The sequence below is a fragment of the Panthera uncia genome, chromosome D2 (assembly GCF_023721935.1).
Source record: "Panthera uncia isolate 11264 chromosome D2, Puncia_PCG_1.0, whole genome shotgun sequence".
Taxonomy (NCBI): domain Eukaryota; kingdom Metazoa; phylum Chordata; class Mammalia; order Carnivora; family Felidae; genus Panthera; species Panthera uncia.
In genome coordinates this window covers 78,704,129-78,721,781 of record NC_064818.1, presented here as the reverse complement: position 1 = coordinate 78,721,781, position 17,653 = coordinate 78,704,129, and the positions used below count along the sequence as shown (strand labels likewise).

Here is a 17,653-nt window from a genome sequence, read left to right as displayed (position 1 = left end):
GGGCGGCAGGGCCAGGGCCTCCCGGCGGGCACACTTCAGACCTGGCTGCGAAGGCCTCGGACACGCACGGCTCCCCAGAGCGGAAGTGCTGCTTATAAAAGCATCCCCGGGGGCCCGGGCCGCAGGAGGGAGACGGGAGCGAAGCCGGAGGGCAGCGCGCAGACCGGGCCATGCTGGCCGCCTCCATCCTCCGTCGGAGCCTGCTGCTCTGCTGGCTCGCTGCCCCCCGGGCCGCCGGGCCGGAGCCGCTGTTCCACAGCCGGGACCGCTCGGACCTGGAGCCGCCCCCGCTGCGCCGGGCCCAGCCCATCGCGGACGCCCTCGCCGCGCAGGTAGGAGGAGCCCCGGCACCAGCCGCACGCACGATGCCCACGTGCACGGTGAACCCTCGCACACGCAGGCAGGTGCGCACGGGGGCACGCGCACAGGTGAACCCTAGCACACGCAGGCACGTGCACACGCCGGCAGGTGCACACGGGGGCGCGTGCGCAGGCGGACCCGTGCACGTGCAAGCCTGCGCACACGCAGGCACGTGCACACTAGGACACGTGCAGAGCTGGGCACATGCATGCGCGGGCACACCCACGCCGCCTCAGGTCGGGGGCGGGGGGCCTCCCGCAAACGACCCATAACCACGGGCTGGCCGTGCCGCGCGACACGGGTGACCACGCCCCGTGGCTGCAGACACGCGTAGCGACACACAGCCCGCCCCCCCGCCCATTCCGTAAACCCCACACACCCGCGCCCCACCGCTCGCCGCCTCTCTCCGCAGCGCTTCCTGTCCAAGTACGGCTGGGCCGACGCGCCCCCCGGGCCCGGCTCCCGGACCCCCGGCCCCGCCGCGCCGCCCGCGGGCCCCCGGGCCGCCGCCCTGGCCGAGGCCGTGCGCAGGTTCCAGAAGGTCAACGCGCTGCCTGCGAGCGGGCGGCTGGACGCGGCCACGCTGGCGGCCATGAACAGGCCGCGCTGCGGCGTCCCCGACACGCGGCCGCCGGCGTCCCCGCCGCCCCGGGTGCGGCCCAAGCGCTTCGCGCGGCCGCTACCGCCACGGAGCCCGCGGCCCGAGGACGCCGCGCCCCGCGGGGACACCCGGGCCTTCGCCAAGAGGACGCTGACGTGGCGGCTGCTGGGAGAGGGCGCCAGCGGCCAGCTGTCCGTGGACGAGCAGCGGCACATCCTCAGACTGGCCTTCAGGATGTGGAGCGAGGTGACGCCGCTGGACTTCCGGGAGGACCTCGCCGCCCCCGGGGCCGCGGTGGACATAAAACTGGGGTTCGGACGAGGTGAGAAGGGCGAAGACGGCGAGCCAACCCTGGGCTCCCGGTCACCGGCCCCCACGGCCGCAGGCAGGGCCCGGTTAGCACAGGGAGCCCCGCCCTGGTCACCTGTCCAGCGGTGCCACGACCGCTGCCTCCCGGGGTGTCCCGAGACGGCCCCTGGCGGCGGCGTGGTCATGTCGTAAACCCTGTGTAGGCGCTTCAGTACAGCTCACCGGGAAGGGTGCGGGCACGCCACCCTGCACAGGACGGGGGGCGGGGGGAGTCACATAGGGACATCAGTGAAGGCCCCTCACTGCTGGTCTTGGAGCAGGTCAGCCCGGTGAGCATTGCTGCAGGGAGCGAGCTCAGCAGGGTACGAGCCAGGGCACTGACCCCTCCTAGCCAGGTGGGTTTGGACAAAGTAACTTCTCTGCAGGCGCCCCTGCTGGGATCGAGGGGTGCTAGGGGCTGCCCTGCTGACTCCCTTGACTCCCTGCTGTGAGAAGTCCCCAGCATTCGTGCAAGGGGACGTGATCATTGGGCTGCACCTTCTTCCTGTCCTGACCCGTCAGCTGTTAGGATCCAACTCGGATCTTGCCTTTTGATAGCACCCCCATGCCCCGCACCCTTCTCTGGGCTCCCACAGAGTCTGCGTGTTTAGTGTTTAGACTTCAAAACGCTGTGGCGCAGGCGAGTTGTGGCTTCCGCTCCTGGACTACAAGCTCCTCGAGGCCGTGACCGTTTTGGGGAACGTGTCTGTGCTCCCTGTCCCCTTGCCAGGCCGGCACCTGGGCTGTCCCCGGGTTTTTGATGGCAGCGGGCAGGAGTTTGCTCATGCCTGGCGCCTGGGCGACATCCACTTTGACGATGATGAGCACTTCACACCTCCCAGCAGTGATGCGGGCATCAGCCTTCTCAAAGTAAGTGGTCTCGGGCCACGGGGAGTGACCGGGCAGAGGGCGGTGCAGGGTGGGCTGGAGTTCAGGGAAGAGCGGACAGCCTTCTGGGAAGGTTCCCCGATTTTCACCATCGTCCCCCTTCCCCTTGGCGAGGCCCGCCGCTGGCAGGCGCTCGGACGCCCACGGTCGGCACTGCACCCGTGGTTTGTGTCCCCTTCTAGGTGGCCGTCCATGAAATCGGCCACGTACTCGGCCTGCCTCACACGTACAGGACAGGATCCATAATGCGGCCGAATTATACTCCCCAGGAGCCTGCGTTTGAGCTGGACTGGTCGGACAGAAAAGCCATTCAGAAGCTGTACGGTAAGACTGTTCTGGGAGATCATCCTCAGACCTCCCAGAGGACACTCAACAGGACCCCGCTCCCTATCGGGAGGCCGGGCCCCCCAAGAGCACGGAACAGTACGACTCCAAGAGCAGCCAGCAGTAGCTGCCTTCTAGCTCTGGGATGCAGGTGGCCACCGGCAAGGGTATTCCCTCCTGTGGCCTCTGCTTCACGTGCTACATCACATCTCTGGGAGGAAGGAGCAGGGCTTGGCGGTTTTCCAAACAGCACTGGGCCGCCCAAGGGGTGGCCTCCCCCCTCCCCCGGGAGCTACAGATCCCGGAAGCCCCAGGGAGAAGGTGCCCCAGGGAGAAGGTTCCCGTCCCAAAGCAAAGAGCAGGGAGGATCAACTTCCATCTCTAATTGTTCAGGCTAAGGTGTGAATGGTTAGTTAACTGAAGTGACTAATGGCTTAGCCTGGAGGCTGAAGGGAAAGCGAGCTGCCCTCCCCTTTTCCACGGAACGCAGAGACCACCCCCCTTCTGTTCCACTCGGACCCTATGTTCTTGGCCCTGGGCCTCCGGGGAGAGTAAGCGGTGCCAGGTGGGCACGTGTTTCCCTCAGAGCCAGTCTTACTCTGGTGTGTGCCCAGAACCAAGCTTCTTGCCTCTAATGAGGTCAGGCCAGCCGTCAGGAGGCATCAGCTGTGGTGAAGGTGATCACATGACCAGCATCCGCACGGCGACACTTAGAGGCCCGGGAGCGCCTCTAAGAGAACCTCTGAGAGAACCAAGATGAGCCGGAACGGCCCACGGGAGCCAGCAGGGCTGCAGGCCCCCCTCCCCCCCGCCTCCAGGCAGGCCTACTTCCAGCCTCGTGTGGCGTCTGGCTTTAAGACCGTTGAAGAGACGGGCGCTTGGTTGGCTCAGTCAGTCAAGCGTCCAGCGTCAGCTCAGATCACGATCTCGCGCGCGGTTCGTGGGTTCGAGCCCCGCGTCGGGCTCTGTGCTGACAGCTCGGAGCCTGGAGCCTGCTTCCCGTTCTGTGTCTCCGGCTCTCTCTGCTCCTCCCCCTCTCGCGCACGCACTCTTTCTCTCTCAAAAATAAACAAACAAAAAAGTTTAATCAAAAACTCCAGCTTTGCAATGGTCTCTATTTGAATCACACGTGAAAGTAGCAACAGCTGGTTTTTGCCCCAGGTGACAAGGGACTTTTTTTTTTCCAAAGGTTCATGTGAAGGATCGTTTGATACCGCATTTGACTGGATTCGCAAAGAGAGAAACCAATACGGAGCAGTGATGATGAGGTTTAGCACGTATTTCTTCCGCAACGGCTGGTACTGGCTTTACGAAAATCGAAACAGCCGGACACGCTACGGGGATCCCATCCAAATCCCCAGTGGCTGGCGCGGAATCCCAACACAAAACATAGACGCTTTTGTCCACCTCTGGACGTGGAGAAGAGACGAACGCTATTTCTTTAAAGGTAGAGGTTCTCCCGGGTGGCTCGATTTCTTGTATCACACAGGCGCACTCGGAACGAGGGCTTCGAGCCCCGTGCCAGGGAATCTTCTAGTGCTCTTGCAATGACTCACCTGACTGGCTTGTCCCACCGGACTGTAAGCTCTGAGCACAGGGTATGAAGGCGCCGAATGCGTCACATGAACAAATGAATGAGTGAACCGGCTGTGCCAGGCAGAGGTGGTGGCCCGAGACCTGTAAGAAAGGGCCCCCCCGACAGCAGTTTTAGCTAACTCTTCCTCCGGAGAGGAGGAGCCTTAGAAGCCCCCCCGCTAGAAGCCTGCAGGAGAAGGAGAAGCAGATAAGGTGACCACCGCCGCCTGGAACCAGAGGCTGGAGCCACCCAGAAGTCAGGGCTTTTGACCCAGACCCGGAGGCCATGTGGGACCCCGGGAGCCCCGCCGGGACAGTGGGGGTGTGATGGGGGAAGTGTGGACGGGGGTGGGGGGTGGGGTGTTAAGACACAGTAAGCGGAAGCAAGGCTTTAGAGGGAGGGGAAAAGATGTCAGACAGCTGAACCCGCGGGGTTCAGGGGCAGGGCACTCACACGGGACGAGATTAGGTTGGAAAGACAGGGTCAGCCTGAGCCCCGAGAGCCTCGAGCGCCTCGAGCACCGTGGCCGGGGGCTGGACTTCAGCCAGCAGGCAGTGAGGCGTCGGTGGCAGTTTCTGAGCAGGGAGGATCAGTGTGTTGCTGGGAGGCAGAGACCGAGGCGGGGGTCTGGGGTCAGCGGATGCGCAGAGAAGACAGGCCAGGACCGCCTTGCCCGGGGGCCTCTGCCCGTGTCACGGAGGCTGGCTCTTTGCAAACCAAATGCCCGGAGTCTAAGCACAAACAAGATTCTGTGGCTGCTTTTTCTTTCCCTTCCCCGAACTGCCCCAGAGGTAAGCTGTGTGCCCTCGGTCTGCCTGAGCCCTGGCAATAGGACCCTCTGGCCTTAAATGGCTCAGGAGTCAGAGAGGCAAGAGCCAAACCCAAAGGAAGCTGCGTGCGGATTTTGCCGCAAGAAACCAGTGCATGAATCTGGCCTTAATTTTCTTTACATCGCACAAAGGAAGAATGGAGTGCAGTTACAGAAACAAATTGCCCAGGGCGGACTTGTCTAGTTCAGGGCTCTCAGAGTTGGAAGCACATCTCTCAGGGTCCTAAGAAGTCCTGGAAGAGAGCTTCCACGGGCAACAAAGACTCTTCGTTACAGAATTAGGTCATCGTGGGGGACTGCTGTAATAACACGTGTATTTCAGTCTCGGAGCTGTAAAAAACCTCTTAAGTTTAACTGGCCGAGAATACTTTAAATTCAAATATTCCAGTTAGAGTGAACTGCGCCATTGGCTGGACAAACGTCACTGTTTTCTCTCAAAGGCAAACCTTTTGGGGACGGGGGTAGAAGCAGGGGCCGAGGGCGAGAGGGAGCTCGCGTGGGCGGCTGCTACGGAACGGAACGGACTGTGATGTGACGTAGGTTGTGAACACAAAAACCTCTAGCTCAGTGGATTTATTCTATTTTATGCTGACCATATGCCAGGGTTCGGGATGAGCAACTAACAACGAGAGTCCAGAAGAGTCCTGTGCTGTTTCAGAGCACGAAATAGGCATCTGGATTGTGAACTGAAACATTCAGAGCAACATTACGAGCTGTGCCTTCACAGGACAGCGGGTCGAGTCGCCGGGGTGGAATAAGGGAGTCTCGGGCCGCACCGGCCCCACCTGGGCCGTGAATCCGGATGAAGTGCTTCAGGGCTTCTCCGGTTTCCTCATCTGTACAACCGAGTTGGTAGTCGAACCGCAGAATTCTACAACCCTGACAAAAAGCTGGGGTGCCTGGCTGGCTTAGTTGGTAGAGCATGTGACTCTTGATCTCGGGGTTGTTTAATCCCCCCCTGGGTGTAGAGATTACTTAAATAAAATCTTTAAAAGACCTGATCATAAGCATCGAGATTGTTTTCTGTAAAAAGAGGGCTTATATTTATTATGGTGGGAAAACGATTCACGGCAACCCCTGGGATCCTAACACGTAAAAGGAAGATCATGAGACTACATAGGAAGAAGGGGGGAAAAAAAAAAAGATGATGCTTATGTGAAAAAGACCGTACGATTTGTCATTTTGTTTTTGCTTTTGATGAGCACCAGGGGGCTGGCGTGCCCTGCAAAAGGCAACCAACATCTTAATAGCGGCAATGATTGTCAGAACCGATCTAGAAGTAATTCAAGACCTGGAGAATCATTCACTTGAGTGGAGGCTTCACTCAGATGCTGAGGTCCTGCCTTCTTCTGGGGTCATGGCGAAACATCACGGTTGGCGGAGCCCTAGATTGAAAGTGGGCCTCTTAGTCGTCGTCCATAATTAAATGGTAATAAGCCATATAAGCATGTTTTGTTTGGCTCTCAGGAAATCAGTACTGGAGATATGACAGCGACAAGGATCAGGCCTACACAGAGGATGAACAAGGGAGAAGCTACCCCAGATTGATTTCGGAAGGATTTCCTGGCATTCCAAGTCCTCTGGACACTGCCTTTTATGACCGAAGAAAACAGTTAATTTACTTCTTCAAAGAGTCCCTCGTGAGTAGAGGCTTTCCAGCTTGGTGTGGCTTCTGTCACCCCCCGAGGTTTGTCAGAGGGCCAAGTTGTTAAAAGCTGTTCTCAATTGCCTCGGCCCTGTATGACCATGGCGGGTCCCATCATGTGGAAAATTAAGAAATTCAAGCCCAGAGAATTTGGTGCAAAGCTACAGATTTACTTAGCTCATTCCTAAAATTAATCTAAAAATCAATGGTTTTCAGAAATGCCGGTCTCACTTTCTTACTTGCTTTGCAGGTGTTTGCATTTGATGTCAACAGAAATCAAGTACTTGATTCTTATCCAATGAAGATTACGGAGGTATTTCCAGGAATGGAGCCACAAAACCATCCTTTCAGAAATATAGATTCAGCCTATTACTCCTACGCACACAACTCCGTTTTCTTGCTCAAAGGCAATGCGTACTGGAAAGTGGTTAACGCCAAGGACAAACAGCACCAGCCTTGGCTTCCTTCAAATGGCTTGTTTCCAAAGCAGCCCATCTCAGGGAGGTGGTTTGACATTTGTGACGTCCATGCCTCCACCCTGAACATGTAAGGAGAAAAACAGGCAAGTAGAGAAAGGGATTTCTCTTCTGAGAGAAAGTCGGGTCTTTTACAAAGAAAATAAACCAGATCTTTAGTAACCGAAACAAACAGGGCTAAAACCCAGTGGAAAAAGCTATTACCTTAACTTTTCAAATACCTGGTTTAGAAGTCCGTTTTACGGGCCCCCCAAAAAAAAAAAAAAAAAAAAAATTACCAAATGATTTTAGGACATTTTTAGGAAAGGTTAAAAAAAAAAAAAAAAAAAAAAAAAAATCCTGACACATCCCTGTCCTCCTGCCACCCGTCACCCCCGTACCGATTTCATGTTCATGGCTGGATGGGGACGTAGCCGTGGCCAAAGGATCCAATCACGGAAGGAGATCCGGCTCCCTGAACACAGGAGCGGTGTTACTGCCCTGAAACCTTAGGGATTCAGCGGAGAAGCTCCACTACCGCGCCCCACACTTGCTGGCGTGCAACTTCCGTCTCCCTCGCGGCCAGCATCTGGAAGGCTTCCCCACGCGTTCCTCTCCATCTTCACAACTCCGACGGAGTGCCAAGGCCCACACTACTTTGCACATTTCTAGTCCTAGAAACTGAAGCTCACCGTTGTGTCCTTCCCAGCAGGGTCAACGCGGCGGCTGCCGGCGACCCCTGCCTCTGACTCCAGCCCCGGGGCCCTGGCACCTTCTCTCCATCCCTGCACTGAAATTAACTGAAAGGCAAGTCGTCTCAACGACCAGGCCACAGATAGCACGATTCTGCCCACCTACCAGCCAAAGCTCAAGCACTTGAAGAAGCACTCATTTAAAATCGGCAAATTACAACATTTAGCCAGACTTTTTTTCTCCCCCTGTAGGGAACGTTCATATTATTGTTTCGACAAGTGAAGACGGCTAGAATTGCCATCTTCTTGCTCAGAGACGAATATTCCTCGACTAAAAGGCTGTTCAGCCAAGGAGAGGCCAGGAGACAAGACCGGGAACGCGACATCCTGATGCCAGCTTACTTCAAAACTGGATCTTCTCGGGGGAAGTGTGCGGGCTGGACCAGTGAGGACAGCACTCGCCGCAGGGGAAGCGGAGGGACAGCTGTCCCGACGGACGATGTCTGCTTTTGTACATCTGTTTCACGACTTAGTTAAAACTTTAAATGCCTTCAGTGGTTTTTGAGAACGGATGCACATCTGTCCCAAGGAAACGCAAACCAGATAACAAAGAAGTAGACAAAGGACAGGGCCAGCGACGGTCCCGTCAAGCTGGGACAGGTGTCAACTCACCGCCAAGGAGAACACCTGAAAAGCTCGGCGCGCTTTCGAGAAAGCACCTTGTAAAGGGCCAGCTTTATTCCAGACAACTTTCCGGTACGGTTCAGATTCCTCCAGAGGGCACGGCCACTGAGCGGAGGGGCTACTGGCCGAGGCGCAGGGGCTGCGGGAGGCGCTGAAGGTCGGGGGTGAGCCCGCACTCGGGGCCAGCCGGACGGACGTGGCGGCAGAGCAGGCTCCCGTCTACACGTCCCTGCCGTCAACCCGACGGGAGACAGCCTGCCCGATTTCTGTTTCTTTGAAACGGAGGCTGTGGTGCCAGGGCAGGTAGGCAGCGCGAGGTGGGCACGGAGAAAGCAGAGCTCGCGCGGGCGCCCAGACGAGAGCCGTGCGTGACAGGTGTAAGCAGCGTCCCGTTCTGTGACGATGCGGTGAATGGCAGAGATTTTTAATGTTTTAATCTTCACTTTGGAAGATTGCTTAAACCAGTTCAAATCAAGACTCAAAGTGCAGAATGTGAAATTCAGGAAAAATAACAGACATTTTAAATAAATAATTTATTTATTCAAAATAGTTTTCTTACCTTATTCACAGTTTCCAGTTTACAATGAAAGAAAGAGGGAGCAGTACCTATCCTCGATCAGCTGTCCTAGCCAGTCAGAGAGAAGCGGGCGCTCTCAGAGCGCGCCCCAAACTCAACACCGCAGAGCCCGCGACACGGGGGGAGGGCGGGCCGCCTTCCGTGCGACCGGGAAGCGCCGCAGACGCAGGATGTTTCTTGAACCCACCTGAACCACTAAAGGCATCTGGATCCAAGTTCCCCTGACCACGGTAACATCATCCAAAATAATTCTGTCTTAAACCCATGGAGCCCAACAGACTTGAAACCTGTTTACAAGTGCAGCTGCATCACAGCAAGGGTGTGAACACGGAGGCACCACGTATGTCTCTGAAAACCAACGCCGGGGGCTTTCAGTCTGGTTCTGCCTTCACTTCAAATGAAGCAAAGAACTCAACCGCGATGTGTCCGCGACGGGAAAAGAGAACTGTGTTTCCACTGCTGTGCCTGTCTTTAGGGACAGGAGAGGCTTTCCCTCCTATTTAATGACACGAAGCACCGAATGGACAAACCGGCCCCCAAGAGCAGAAGGCACTGACAGCGTCTCTGCGGACGGAGCTTCAGGCCGAGTCACTGGCCGCCACTGCCGCCGCGAGCAAGCTGATCCAGCAACTGGATGAGGACGTCGATCCTTTCCAGAAGAGTGGAGTTTCTGTTAGCGGTAGCTCTCAAAAGCTGGGAGTAAATCTGCTTGTTGGTTTTGAGGACTACATCCTCTTCGGTATTACTGCCGCGTTAAAACAAAAACAAAACAGAAGTGCACAGTGAGGTCCACCGACGATCCAGAAAGAAACCCAAATAAGCAGTCCCCGACCGTCACTGCCCACAGGGAAGCGGGTGGTCCGTTAAGGCCTATTCCGTGCTTACCTTCTCGCAGTCACTGTTCCCAGGCCCGTTTTTAGATATTTACTTCAATACGTCAATTAAAACCAAGGTTCATTCTCTTCACAAATATCTGAGTGCCTACTATGTACTGGGAACTGCTCGTGGCCGTGAACAAGACCCACCAAGGAGAGTCCCCGTGCTCATGGCATCTTCGGTCTACTGAGGTAGCAGTGGGGGGGGGGGGGGCGCGGAGGGGGGAGTGCATTAAACAAGAAGAAAACAGCATGTCCGATGATACGCTACGACGAAAATCCAGCCTGGGGCAGCCTGGGGCCTGGAAAGCTACCCAGGATTTCCTCCCTCCTCCGTGCTGAGCCTGACCCCCCTCAGCCCTGTTAACGGGCACACATCTAACGCGACTGTGGGGAGGTCTTCCCTGGAGAACCCTCTGTAGAACCTCTTCTCTCTTCTCCCTCTTATTCCAACTTCTTTAATCGGGAAAATCTCTCTTCCTCTCAAAACCACCCATGGCACAGTAAAGCGACTGTTTAAAATGCATTCACTATGTACAGTCTGGGCCTAAGATGGCTAGGTTTTAGTTCTGGGCTGGGGTTGACATTTGCAAAACCTCTGATAATCTTACAAGAAATTTAAACTCCTTTCTGGGGGCGCCTGGGTGGCTCAGTCGGTTAAGCATCCGACTTCGGGTCAGGTCATGATCTCGCAGTCCATGAGTTCGAGCCCCTCGTCGGGCTCTGTGCTGACGGCTCGGAGCCTGGGGCCTGCTTCCGATTCTGTGTCTCCCTCTCTATGCCCCTCCCCTGCTCATGCTCTCTCTCAAATATAAAACATTAAAAACAAAATTTTAACTCCTTTCTGACAAATCAAGGCAACAGTACTTAATCAGAACCAGTGCTCCAAAAATTAATTCTTCATGGACAATGATGCCACACTTTAGCTGAGTGCCTAAAGATAATAGATGGCTGCTGGGATCATATATTTAAAACCCTCTGAGATTTGTTCTGATCCTAATTCTGAATCTTAAATCATCATCCAATTTCTACAAATGATTCCCATCCTAATCAACTCTCATCAATAGTCTCACTGAACCATGAACTCTGACAAGGGCCCCAACATTTCAAAAGCTTATCTTTCTTCCAAAGGCAGCTAACATCTCTGTTTTCCTTTTTAATAATTTTAACAAATACATATGCATATATATTATTTGCATATATATATATATGCCATATATATATATATATATGCCATATATATGTATATATATATGGCATATATATGTATATATATATGCCATTTTTAAAAAAGTTTTCAGTTATTCATTTTGAGACAGTATATGCATGCATGCAAGTAAGGGAGGGGCAGAGAGAGAGAATCCCGAGCAGACTCTTCACTATCAGTGCAGAGCCCAATGCAGAGCTCGAACCCATGAAATGTGAGATCATGATCTGAGTTGAAACCAAGAATCGAACCCTTAACCGACTGGGCCACCCAGGCGCCCCTAATATTAACAAAATATAAAATGTACATACCTGGCCAGGCACAGCCCATAAATCTAAAAGATCTGCCCTCTGCACCATGGTCAAGAGCTTCCCAAACCCTAAAGATTAATTTTTCATAGTTTTCAATTCTAGGAAACCCCAAAGCCACCAAAAGGTCAAGAGGCTCCAATCTGCCAAAGTAATGAGTATTAAAACTACAGTACAAGGGTAAATAAGTTCTTAATCCAAAAAGAAAAAGCACAACCCAATACACAAAACAAGCATTTCTATAGGGGCGCCTGGGTGGCTCAGTTAAGCGTCCAACTTCAGTTCGGGTCATGATCTGGAGTTTCGTGAGTTTGAGCCGGTGTCAGGCTCTGTGCCGACAGCTCACAGCCTGGAGCCTGCTTCAGATTCTGTGTCTCCCTCTCTGCCCCACCCCCACTCACATAAACGCTCTCTCTCAAACATAAAAAAAAAAAAAAAAAAAGCATTTTTATTGTTTTTTTTTTTTAACGCATAATTTTTGAGAGACTGAGAGAGAACATGAGCAGGGGAGGGGTAGAGAGAGGAGGAGACAGAGAATCCGAAGCAGGCTCCAGGATCTGAGCTGCCAGCACAGAGCTCCATGCGGGGCTCAAACCCACGAACTATGAGATCATGACCTGAGCCAAAGTCGGACGCTTAACCGACTGAGCCACCCAGGCCCCAGCCCCACTCCCCCCGCCAAAAAAGCATTTCTAACAGAACCACATGGTTGTCATAAGAGGAAATTGTCATAAGAGGATTCAAAGAAAATTAAAATTTTTTATTTAAAAAGTTTTTTAAATTTATTTTGAGAGAGAGATACAGTGCAAGTGAGGGAGGGGCAGAGAGAAAGGGAGAGAATCTTGAGCAGGTTCTGTGCTGCCCGCGTATAGCCAATGTGGGGCCAACGTGGGGCATGAAACCACGAGATCATGACCTGAGCCGAAACCAAGAGTCGACGCTTAACCAACTGAGCCACCCAGACACCCAAAAAAATTAAGATTTTTAACTGCTAAGCTCAGTTTTTCTTTTTCTTTTTTAAAGCACAGGTGGGGTGGGTAGAAAAAAAATCAACAAAACAGAAACCTACTAGCATTTCCTTTCTTTTCAAGTCTAGCTCTGATCTCCTTTTACTCCAGACAGAAACGCTCCTGGACTCCTGGTGAGGTAGCAGGGCCACAGCACAGGTCTCCCTCCTAGCGACAAAGTCACGTGTATCTCCTGTGCCGGCCAGTGACACACAAGAGACACACTGACTCAGGAACCAGTCTGTTTTGGAGCCCTATCAACATATTAACTGTATGCACACGAATACCACATTTAACAGTCTTCGATAAATTTTGAAAAAATTAACACAAGTTAGCACAAGAGGACTTCATGCATCCTACCCAAAAACTTTAAGCGTTTTTTTTTTGACAGGATATTAATAACCTGAGAAGACGGGTCAGAAGACCCTCCACTAAAATAAAACTACTTAGGCCACACACAGAGGAGAGGACAGGTATGTTTACAAAAGGTACCATAGGACGGAACTGTCACCCGTTGGCCAATTACTCAGACCACCAATTTGCGAAAACCCACAAAGAGCTGGTGGTTCTCACACATATTTATGTCGCCACCTTGTGGAAACCAATAAAACATTTCAAAATTTCCACTGCCGTTAAACAGGAAAAGCGCTAACTTTTTCAACTGCGTGTGTCCCCACATGCACGGTCCCCTCCGCCTTCTCCCTCTCTGGTTCTTCAGAAGGTGGGGTGTCTGCCAACCGCTGCCCGGACCACCACCCCCTGCTGAGAAGCAGGGACAGGGCGGAGAAGGCGCCCACGCTGAGTGCTCCGCCCCACAAACGCTCTCCTTAAGGCCGCAGAGGATTGTTCGAAAGCATTTACTGGAGGGGTTTCTGCTCAGAACGGAGACAGCTAGAGCATCATTCCCACCCTTAGGACAAACCCAACAGCACAAAGCAGGACAAACTACCACTTCAGGAGTTCGGGACTGCTGGAATCTATCAAAGGGTTGGGGTTGCTGGGCCACCGAGGCTGCAGACTATGGACAGACAGGGAGAGGGAGAAGTACTTCCTGGCCTGCGGCAGACTCTGAAACTGCTAAGGATTTAGCTACAACAGCGAACGAGCCGGGAGAGGCCGAGTGAGGGAGCGTGGGGCCCGTGGGAGCTGCAGGTATAGGATGAGGTCACCTGGCCTTATAGGCTTTTCTTCAAGGACCCCACCAGATGCTCACATAAAAAACCTGGTGAGAGTCCTAAAAATGGCCCTTCGTGTGGGTTGGGCAACGGGACCAGCTACAGCTACAAGAGGGGCAGGCAACCCCACCCAGATCCTCCTCTCCAGGGAATGGCCAATCTTTATAGCAGCACTCCCAACAATAGCCAAATTATGGAAAGAGCCCAAATGCCCATCAACTGACGAATGGAGAGAGAAGATGTGGTTTATATATACAACGGAATACTACTTGGCAATGAGAAAGAATGAAACCTGGCCATTTGTAGCAACATGGAGGGACCTGGAGGGTATTATGCTAAGTGAAATAAGTCAGGCAGAGAAAGACAGATACCATATGTTTTCACTCATATATGGATCCTGAGAAAATTAAGAGAAGACCATGGGGGAGGGGAAGGGGAAAAAAAAAAGTTACAGAGAGGGAGGGAGGCAAACCATAAGAGACTCTTAAATACAGAGAACAAACAGGGTTGATGGGGGATGGGGGAGAGGGGAAAATGGGTGATGGGCATTGAGGAGGTCACTTGTTGGGATGAGCACTGGGTGTTGTATGGAAACCAATCTGATAATAAATTGTATTAAAAAAATAAAAATAGGGGCGCCTGGGTGGCTCAGTCGGTTAAGCGGCTGACTCAGCTCAGGTCACGATCTCGCGGTCCGTGAGTTCGAGCCCTGCGTCGGGCTCTGTGCTGACCGCTCAGAGCCTGGAGCCTGTTTCAGATTCTGTGTCTCCCTCTCTCTCTGACCCTCCCCCGTTCATGCTCTGTCTCAAAAATAAAGAAACGTTAAAAAATTTAAAAAAATAAAATAAAATCAAGTTGCAAAAAAAAAAAAAAAGCAAGCCTTAATCTGCAGGGTGGAGTCGGAGCGGGTAGGAGGGAGAGGAGGGCAACAAGGCATGTCAGCCTTCGGGCACTGGTGAGAGTCGATGCAGACAGAGCAGTGAATGGGGGGGGGGGGGGGCACACTCTTCACCTGGGGCAGGGGCACTGTGAGGCCCAACGCTGAGACTCAGAGACCCAGTTTTTGCCTAAGAGAGGTTTACCCAAACTAAAGGAGAAGGCCTGGCCAACGCCCTTCCCGCCACAACAGACTAGATGCACCGAAGGACAAGTAGGAACGGAACAAGGACTCCGGACTAGAGCTAAGAGGGTGCAGACAGAGCCTCTCTGAAGTGCCACACACCTTCCTCATGAAAATGCTAAAGCGACAGGTGGAGTAGACGGGAAGAAAGATGTCAGGAGACCCGCTCCACACTAAGCCCAGGCACTGCTCGAGAACTTGAAGCCTGTGATTCGTGAAAAAGTAACCACAGTGACAAAAAAATATCTCAATCACAGCTCAGCTCCAGACTAGGAAACTGAACTCAACCCCCCTTCCTAAAGGTGTAAAAACTCCTGAGAGATGAAAATGATGCCCCTCAGTCTGAGATGTCCAGTTTCCCACAATCAAGAGATGTAGAAAGGTAAGGAAACCACACGTGTAAGACAGCAGAACCAGACTCAGATGACACGGATGCTGGAGCTCTCCGACAGGGGATTTAGAAGGACAGGGATCACTATGTCAAAAGGCTCAAATGGAAAACATGGACAATACGTAAGAAAAGACTGGCTAGCTTCAGCAGAGGTGGAACCCACACAAAGAACCCAGTAAGAATAGCAGAAATGAGCACAGTAAACAGAATGCCTGCAACAAGTTCAACTGTAAGTGACTAAAATCAAGAATCAGCGAACCTGAAGATAGGTTAATAGAAATCACACTGAACGCTTGCTGCCCCGAAAAAGGGTGCAAAGGCAAGGGAACTCCTAACAGCTATGCAGAAGATCAGTCTAGCACAGGAACAGCTGGGACCATGGAGAAACAGGAGACAATGGAGCAGGAGAAATAAAAACACCGAAGAGGGAAGAAACCATCACAAGACACCCAGGAACAACAGGTTCAAACTGCTGGGGGAGGGGCGCCTGGGTGGCTCAGTCAGTTGAGCGTCCGACTTCGGCTCAGGTCATGATCTCACGGTCTGTGAGTTTGAGCCCGGCATTGGGCTGTGTGCTGACAGCTCAGAGCCTGGAGCCTGCTTCTGTTTCTGTGTCTCCCTCTCCCTCTGCCCCTCCCCCTCTCATGCTCTGTCAAAAATAAACAAACATTAGAAAAAAATTTAAAAAAAAAAAAAAAATCAATACAACCAATGAATTCCTAACCAAACTGACCAAGGGGGGGGGGGGGGGGGAGATCAAAGTTGCCAATATCAGGAATGAAAAAAAGCTACCACTACAAACACCTTTAGACATTAGCAGGATAGTAAGTGAATACTGTGAACCTATACATCTGACAACAGACAAAAAGACTTTCATTCACTCAGAAAATTTTATCTATGAAAAGAAGCTAAACTCTTTGTGAAAAATTTTCAATAAAGCCAACTCTAGGTTAAGATCCTTTCACTGGTAAATTCTAACAAAGCTTTAGGGAAGAAATAGTTCTACACTTCTAAAAATCAGATGAGGACACACGGGCACACTGATTTCATGAGGCCAGCAGGCTCTACTCCCAAAAGCAGACAAAACCACTAACAGGAGAGAATCATCCCCACAAACACACACAAAAATCAAGTATTAGTACACGAAACCCCAGGGATATTAAGAAGAATGATAAATCCCAACAAAGTGTAGTGTATATCAGGGATGCAAAGCTGCTTTAACCTTAAAAAAACAAAAAAAACTCTCAACGAGCCCCACATTAACACACTGAAGAAGGAAAACAATGTGGTCATTTCAATGCTTAGACCAGAAGCATCTAACAAAAATTCAACATCCACTAATGATAAAAGTTAGGAACAGAGAGGAACATTCTCAACTTAAAAAAAATTTTTTTAAGTTTATTTGAGACAGAGACAGTGTGAGTGGGGGAGGGGCAAAGGGCGGGGTGGGGGGCAGTGAGAGAGAATCCCAAGCAGGCTCCGTGCCACCAGCTAGAGCAGAGCCCGACACGGGGCTCAAACTCACAAAACTGTGAGATCACATGACCTGAGCTGAAACCAAGGGTCAGACGCTTAATTCATTGAACCATCCAGGCACCCCAGAACATTCGCAACCTGATTAAGGGCATTTATAAAAAACCCACAGCTGATGCTACACTTAATGGTAAAAGACAGCACGCTTTCTCCCTGAAATCCTGGGGCTGACCACAAAGAGGCAGCAAAAGAGAATTCTTGAAGTGACAGAGCGGTTCCGGATGGTGATTTTGGCAGGAGACACAGTTCTCTAAGTGTTTGTTAAAGCCTGAAGAACTGTATGCCACAAAAAAATAAATTTTACTATGTATAAATTAAAACAAATATAGATGGGCTCTGTGCTGACAGCTCAGAGCCTGGAGTCTGCTTCAGATTCTCTGTCTCTCTTTCTCTCTGCCCCTCCCCTGTTCACCTGCTGCCTCTCTCTCAAAGACAAATAAACATTAAAAAAATAATAAAAAAATATAGAGACAAAAATTACCTGTATCTGAAGATTATAAATTGGTAAAACATGCATGGGATAACTGACAATGTATGTGTTAAGATGAATGATTTTTTCCCCTTATTTTCCAAATTTTGTAATATGGCCAGATTGTATGTATATTTTAAAAGGAAAGACATTATTGGGGCGCCTGGGTGGCTCAGTCGGTTAAGTGTCCGACATCGGCTCAGGTCATGATCTCACGGTCCAGTCTGTGGATTTCAGCCCCGCGTCGGGGCTCCATGCTGACAGCTCAGAGCCTGGAGCCTGCTTTGGGTTCTGTGTCTCCCTCTCTGCTCCTCCCCTGCTCGTACTCTCTCTCACTCAAAAATAAATGAACATTAAAAAAAAATTAATAAAAAAAGACATTATTTATGTTACCTTCCTGATCCAGTACTCACTGCTAGAATTCCAAGTTAAATTAATAATGCCAATATAAGAAGTCTGGTAAAACAACAGAATTGTATAAGCTGATACAGGTGTAGAAGAACATTTTTTGCCAAGACGTTCACTCTTTTCACCAAGTTCTTGGGCATTACAAGGATTCTGACATTCTGTCATTGCTTCCTTTCTATCG

At 51.8% G+C, this 17,653-nt stretch overlaps 2 protein-coding genes across 5 annotated transcripts in view; one reads left to right on the top strand and one right to left on the bottom strand.

The window, feature by feature from the left end:
• Window positions 1-170: 170 nt before the first annotated feature.
• On the top strand, window positions 171-7,309 carry MMP21 (matrix metallopeptidase 21). Its single transcript, XM_049646608.1, has 7 exons — window positions 171-332; window positions 773-1,283; window positions 2,040-2,179; window positions 2,380-2,521; window positions 3,711-3,968; window positions 6,394-6,566; window positions 6,822-7,309. Exons 1-7 carry the CDS (start codon window positions 171-173, stop codon window positions 7,119-7,121), a joined length of 1,686 nt encoding a protein of 561 aa, XP_049502565.1. The 3' UTR covers window positions 7,122-7,309.
• Window positions 3,910-17,653, bottom strand: part of EDRF1 (erythroid differentiation regulatory factor 1) — a 46,155-nt gene continuing 32,411 nt past the window's right edge. For 3 of the 4 annotated variants that reach the window (XM_049646597.1, XM_049646594.1, XM_049646596.1), the window contains one exon: window positions 3,910-4,198. In XM_049646597.1, coding sequence (XP_049502554.1) covers window positions 4,003-4,198 — 196 coding nt within the window. In that variant the 3' untranslated portion in view covers window positions 3,910-4,002. Of the gene's footprint in view, window positions 4,199-8,916; window positions 9,725-17,653 lie in introns of those variants that run through there. The other variant, XM_049646595.1, reaches the window with a different exon arrangement.

Excerpts from the sequence above, each read along its gene's own strand:
- MMP21 (XM_049646608.1), top strand. The coding sequence starts at position 171 with ATGCTGGCCGCCTCCATCCTCCGTCGGAGCCTGCTGCTCTGCTGGCTC. Across the intron at positions 2,180-2,379 it reads CGGGCATCAGCCTTCTCAAA|GTGGCCGTCCATGAAATCGG; the intron begins GTAAGTGGTCTC and ends GTCCCCTTCTAG. Across the intron at positions 6,567-6,821 it reads ACTTCTTCAAAGAGTCCCTC|GTGTTTGCATTTGATGTCAA; the intron begins GTGAGTAGAGGC and ends CTTGCTTTGCAG.